The sequence below is a fragment of the Ceratina calcarata genome, unplaced genomic scaffold (assembly GCF_001652005.2).
Source record: "Ceratina calcarata isolate Rehan_Ccalc_2016 unplaced genomic scaffold, ASM165200v1 scaffold514.2, whole genome shotgun sequence".
In the NCBI taxonomy this organism is placed as follows: Eukaryota; Metazoa; Arthropoda; class Insecta; order Hymenoptera; family Apidae; genus Ceratina; species Ceratina calcarata.
Genome location: NW_017175971.1, coordinates 329286 through 336268, shown reverse-complemented (window position 1 = coordinate 336268; position 6983 = coordinate 329286). Strand labels below are relative to the sequence as shown.

At 36.2% G+C, this 6983-nt stretch overlaps 1 protein-coding gene across 4 annotated transcripts in view; it reads right to left on the bottom strand.

Moving 5' to 3' along the window:
* Nucleotides 1-213: 213 nt before the first annotated feature.
* LOC108628278 (serine/threonine-protein phosphatase 2A 56 kDa regulatory subunit gamma isoform) overlaps nt 214-6983 on the bottom strand; it is a 12259-nt gene continuing 5489 nt past the window's right edge. For 2 of the 4 annotated variants that reach the window (XM_018030094.2, XM_018030095.2), the window contains exons 4-9: nt 4046-4248; nt 3546-3940; nt 3137-3470; nt 2850-3068; nt 2558-2788; nt 2336-2485 (exon numbers count right to left, since the gene is read on the bottom strand). In XM_018030094.2, coding sequence (XP_017885583.1) covers nt 2336-2485; nt 2558-2788; nt 2850-3068; nt 3137-3470; nt 3546-3940; nt 4046-4248 — 1532 coding nt within the window. Of the gene's footprint in view, nt 2486-2557; nt 2789-2849; nt 3069-3136; nt 3471-3545; nt 3941-4045; nt 4249-5047; nt 5579-6983 lie in introns of those variants that run through there. The other 2 variants (XM_018030096.2, XM_018030093.2) reach the window with 2 other exon arrangements.

Genomic DNA, 6983 nt, shown 5'->3' with positions numbered 1-6983 from the left:
AAATTCTTTCCTCAAAGTTTATTAGCTATTTGCTTTTTTTCGATTGACTTCAACGATCGAACAGTACAATGTAATCCCGATTATCCGCATTAATCCGGAAAGTTAGAAACAAAACAATTTAAAAGTGAAAAATAATAGAAGCGATAAGTGTAACGACTGGTTGCTCACCTGAAGGAATAATACTGAAAATATAAACCTATTCAAACAAAACCGTTTTACTAAAAATACTTTTATTATTAAATACTTGTTGCGCAAGATACAGTGTTTCCAATCAAATCTTTCAAAAATCCAAACACATTCGCACCGATTCAATGAAGTCTATCGAGATTACACTGCACTTGATAATAAAAATTATTATCGACAAGAATACCCATATTTTATGGTTTTCATAACAAAAACAGCCATTCTCCTTCTGAAGGGACGATTAAATAGTAAATAAATTTTTCTTCTTTTTATATTTATCTCATTTGGCTTTAATTTCCGTCGTTTTAATAAGTGCTAATCGTATTTCTATTCTCAACAAGTTTCATCCCTTACAATGTTTAAACATAACAGCCTGCCAGCAGCGTAAAGACTAAATGGTTATCTCGCTTAGATCGTTCTTTTCTCTTTTAAACTTCATTATTTCTTTCTATCCTCCGCCTTCTTCTCCCATTACGTTTTTTCTCTTTTGTTAGCAACGAACTAATATAACGTTTTTCTTTTCGTTTTTGTTTCTCAAACTGACGAGGGCAACGACGCAACGTTCACTTAAACGTCCTTGGGACTTGGGAAAGATTTATGATGACGATTATACTATTCGATAACGTCGCGCTTATAACTCGTTGCATATTATTTCTTCTTTTTCTTCTTCTTTTGTTTAACGATTCTTAATTATAGGCCTCTGGCAGAGGCGATTCTTGCGAATGCGTTCCACAGGCATCTAGGCACGACAGATATAAAAGTAGTACGTTCAGGAATATTCAGATTTGTAACAATCGATATTCTAAAATAGTGCTATCACGTTCATCTAACTCTAAAACGATGTTTTCACTTCTTTTTGCAATTTTTTCACTTTTCTTCCACTTTTTTATTTGCCGCTAAGTTACGAGCTGGTAGCGTTTGAAGCAACTATATATCACTTGTATGTTATTTAATGTCTGTCGTTTGCGCATCAATGGGAACCTCGCTCAGAAGAGTAGCGCCTTGGACAATGCATACTAAAATTTGCTTTTTTTTTTATCATTATTAATACAACATCAAGCAAGTGGTCAATCCTCTTTGACCGCTTTTGTATCGTGACCGCGTTGTATTCGTATAAAACTTTTTTGTTTATTTGGAATATGTATAGAGTGAGAGGGTTTTTGATAAATCATACATTCCTATGATATGAAGAGAATCCCCCGCCAAAAGCAAGACAACATACATCTTAAAAACGAACGTAAACGGGTTTTCATTTATGTAAACTCTGATACAGAATTTGATGTTTACGTCTGGATTTCATGTCGAATACAATAGACAATTTAAGAATGTCAGGGAGTACTTATGGATGCGAGAAAACTGTCTTATTGTCAGCGATAGACTTCCCCATACGCAAGAAATCTACAATTTATAAAATACTCTGTGTGCATATATACAGAGTGACTCAGTAACTTTATCAAAAGAGAATATACTCGTTACTTTTAATAATACGAAGAGAAACGGAAAAGAGAATATCGAAGAATATGATTCCGAGGAAGAATATTTTACATTACAATACGTGAACTGAAAAATTTGTTCGTCTGGCAGTATCATAAAAATAATGGATACATCGACCTGAAACAAAGTTACTAAGACACCCTAAATATACTTAGGGCCCTTATTCACTAGGTTCTTCACATCTCCATGATTTTTTCTTTTTTTATTAGCAATTACGTAATATCTGCATAATTCTCGCAATATCTTATGTAAATCAACTCGAAGAGTATATAGGAAGTTATCAGCATTTTTTCCTTTTCTTTATAGTAATCTACTACGGACACGGATTACATCTTCCGAAAGTGCTGGGTGCAATGAGAGAAAGCTTTTTTTTCGTTTACCGAGATATAAAGAAAAAGATATCTTGCAATACACATCTCGTTAGTTTCGATACAGGAGGAGGTATTTGGGGAAGGGAATAAGAGATAATTACGACATTGTTGGCTTCTCTATACGATCAATCTCTGTTCTGCAGACGGTTCCCCGTCGAGTGTGATAATGTCCATCAATTAGAATCCGACTCATCGCTGTTTCGTACTACTCTCGTTCTTCGAAAAAGCTAACTCCCAATATCACTACAGCAAAAGAGAGGATACATGGGAAGAAATTGCGGTAGAGACTAGCAATTGTTGGGATCCGGTGGAGTGACGAGGTATTCGTCGGCGCGTTTGTGGTCGGACAATGCCCGCATTGTGTATGTGTCTTGGGGTAAATCACTTTTCCTTCGCAGAAGTGGCTTCGCTTTATTGGAATTATTCATTTTCTTCGCCTAACGACAACAGAACATTTATTTTAGATCTGATGTAAGAAAAAGAGAATGAAGAGTTTCAATCGAACGTACCTCGTTCGCTTTCGCTTCTATCTTCTCCAATGTGAGCGGAGTTTGGTCCGTATCTCCGTCCTCGTCAGGCGGTGGACTGTCTAACTGCTGCTGTGATATCGTACTAGACATTGTATTCTGCTGTATACCCTTTATAGTCGTGTTGTAAGCTGGATGTTTCATTGCTAATTGCTCAATACGCGACCACGCTTCGTCCCTATCCTTCATTAGCTTCCTCTCTCTCTGACGATCCTATGAACGTTAATGAATATTATTATTATTCACTCTCTTTTTATGACAAAGGAAAACGTACCTGATAATACTGTTGCGTGCATTCATCAAATACTTTTTGATTCATCTCCATAAAAATTTTCAGTGCATTGTAGATTAAACCATGAATGGTTTTGTTCCAATGATTACGGGAATTTCTGTAAAATGCTGGGTACATGATTGGCAGAATGACAGAATAGTTATCCGATATAAGGGACATGATATATTCGTTGTTCCAGTAATAGAGAGCTCTTTCAGCCACCTACAGAAGATAAGTACTAAGTAAGCGAGTCCAAATAATTAGATAAGAATTTTGCGAAACGAATATACCTGAAAATGTGGAGATGATACGCATTTTGCTAATTGTCTAAACAATGGGTCCATAACTTTTTGGAATTCCGCCGGTTCGATCACGTCCAGGATCTCTTCGAGTTCGTTTAGAAACATGACTTCCTTCGGGGAATGTGTTTTCGGCCAAAACTTCAAGAGGCTTCTGATAACAGGTTCGGTCAAAGATGGATCCTTTTCCAAAAATTGAACTACACAATATGCCAACTGAGGGTGATATACAGAGAGCGATTTGGCTTTGTGCAAAGGTAATAGCACCTTCAATAGAAATATTTTATGTTCCTCCTTCAGTGGCAATGCGAATCCGTTTATTATACTGAAAAACGAAAGAGATCGATGAGTACAACATCTGTAGAAAGTTATCATTTTGACAAAAATGACTCAATGTTACCTTCCCAAAATCTCGAGAAGTTCAGCGATACCATTATGATGTTCGGTCTCATATATAAATCGATAGAAAACGTTGTTTATTTGTTTTCTGATATAAGCTCTGAGTCCCAAAAATTTCCCATAAATCCTATGAAGGGTAGTCTTCAGGAAATCTCTCTCCCGTGGATCTTCCGAGTCGAATAACTCCAATAGCTGCAGCACGAACTTTTGGTCTATGTAACGTCTTGCGATGGACGGCTGAAAATCTTGAGATTCCAGCAATCGCAAGAAGAACTCGTAAACGAGTTGCAAGTGAGGCCAGGCCGCCTCTAACGTCGGCTCATCCTCTTCCGGGTCGAACTCTGCCGCATTTGGGTTCGAGGACGGTGGAAGAGTGCGGAACAAGTTTACTGCGAACTAAAGACGATAACATCACAATTTTAATGTGTAATCTTATCATGAATGAATTATCATCAGATAATGAAACTTCGTTTGCAAACGAATGGACTAGTGATCTCTCACCATGTTCACCGCTTCAGGATAAATCGCCTCTGTGATCACATTCTTGTTCTTGGTGACATACTCGACCATTTCGTTTAGGGCGGTACGCTTCACCTCCTTCCATTTTAAATCCGATAAAGGATCGGATTCGAAATCGAACAACACACAACATTGCCGTAGTTTCTGGATAAATAGTTCTTCCCTTTCGTTCCCTTGTTGTGTTTCTGTAAATGCACAAAAATAAAGACCTTTAATGTGTTGAAAGTTTTCAAAATAATCAATCGGTTCTAAGTTAAGCAAGCATAGACTCGATCTACACCTGCACTACTATTAATCCTGGAATAATTGCTTTCCCTTTCAGGGAATAACAGGTACACTCGAACGCACCTCTTACACAATATTTTGTCACCCCTTCTCACTTATACAACCATGCCTCACAGTTCTAATGAAGTTATTCTTCTTCAGCTCTCATACTTCTATTCTCCATAAATTCTCCTTACTGTACAAATAAATCTGTCAGCCTCGATTCATACTACTATTAAACGTTTTCTCTCTTCTATATTCTCAATTTCTAAAACTATCTCTCATAGCGAACTCCTCCGTTTCTTGCATTCTTCCACCACACTTTTCCTAAATTTTTTTCCTTCGTACATTTTATTACTCTAAAATACCATCATAAACTTTTATACTTCTTGCTCTTAAACCTACCCACAATTAAAAAGCATTGATTTCATCAACTGTTTCATATAATACATCTCTTTTCTTATCACTGTTTCTCTTTCAGTGATTCGTTCATTCATTCATAAATTACTTGTACCCTTTTGGACTCTTCCATGAACTTATCTTCCTGACTCTCTCTCTCTCACACAGACACACGCACATATCTCACCCTATTTCATTGATCTCATTCTCTCTCATGCATATATCGTTCTTATCTCATCGTATCTTCCTTTTGACATCTCATATGTATATCTAACAATTAGAACGGATGAGGTAAAAAAGCAACTATAAAAGTTTCATTACCGATTAATAAAGGACGTAACGGTTGATAATGTGAAGTAAAATTAGTGAAATAAGGTTTATTCGATTCTCGTGATAGTACAGATGCCAAAGCGAGTCCCTGGTGGAAGCTCGGACTTTTCGGCAAACCACCAGTCGAAAAAGGAATATATCCGTCTACATGAACCATCCTATCGATTAATACTGTCTACCGTCTCAGTAACTGTCACAGGGATGTCTTCTGTTTTATGTAGGCCGGTTCGTGGTAAATTACATTCTACACTTCGATACCGGTTTTCTTGCGCACGTAACAATCTGTTGCTTCTACAAAACTGGCCGTTCTTTCGTGCAAGAACCGGGCATATTTAGATTCATACGGCGATACGAATAGCACTATAATTTTTAGCACGTATCGTCGCTAAACTGATTGGTCTCGGGTAGACGTAGATGAAACTGTTTAATATTCGTTGTGTATTTGAGTGAAAATGGACAGCCACGGATATCGATGACTGCTTGAACGAGGAAGGACTGTTTACGTTAGAAAAGTAGGAATCTCGAGCAACATACATGCGCGCATGCTTGAACCACCGCGCCTTACAATCGATACGTTCTGACGTAGGTGATTTCGCAATTCTATGCGGCCGGAATGAAAAAAGCAGAAGTAACTAATTAACTCTTGTCTCGATGTAACAGCAGTAATTTCAGCTACAAGCAGAAATTATAGAATGTAGAATTTAATCAACGAGATCTAACTGATAAAAAGATACACGAACGCTTTTAACTTTAACATCGTATCATCGTTACACAAGCTGAAATTTGTATGGTAACAAGGATATCGATGCAAGATTCATTTTTCTTTCATGAATGAAAGTTGACGCCTGCTCTTATGGAATGTCAACTGTTAAATTACTGATTAGTAAATGAATATTTAAGTCCACGAATCATTTAGAATGCATCGATTAGAAAGAGGTCTTCAGAAATTTCTGATCGATACGTCGATCATTTGAGTATTCTCGTCCTTCAGAAGTTTTCCCGTAGGCTATTTTACTTCAGCGTCTTCAAAAGGTTTTATCACTCGATTTATAGTAATAATTACATGTCTTTAACGTTTTAATTATTATTGATCCTGAATTGTTACAAATATTATCTTTACTACAATTAAAATATACGTTCATACACAACTTTGTACCACGTGTTAGTACCACGAGATTTTTTTAAACACATTCCATCGGTCGGTTTAAAGTTTAAAATATAGGTCACCGATGCATCTATATCATTCGACACGAACTGCCTACATCAAATCATTTCACAAAGTTTTTAAACTGCCTGAACTTTTAAGTTCTAGCGGCAATATACCATGAATTCCAAAGTTAATAAAATGAAATTTTTATTTGCTCAACTTGGTGCGTTTTATATATCATGAATATTTTTTTAACTCGATAATAATTTTGAGGAATATTTATCTATTGATAAATCAAATGATTTTATACTTCGAAGAAGTACCAAAATAACAATGCGCTGTAATCTAACTTACATAAAGCAACGGAAAATACCTAATAAGGTACAACCTGAGATATCCTTAACAGGCTCATTACGCACAGTTTATTCTTAGCAAGGATAATAATGGCAGGGTTTATTGCTACTATTTCGATGGACTACTATACTAATCCATGATTATGGGGTAATCACTGGTACTGAAAGCTCACCGATTTATGCAGAGAATCTGAATCAATAACAAATTTTGACGAAACTCGCAAAGAGAAATTAATAGAGAAATTATTTCGTTAGGTCGAATAAAAGTTTCACGAGCAATAGCTGTTTTAACAATCAAATTCAATATCTAATTCAATATGTAACTATGGAAAAAACCAGAGCGTATTTTATATTTAGCAGAAATCCTTATTTCCGATCATTTTTAGTATTATTAATTACAGGACTAAAAAGCGCATTTTCAAGTTAT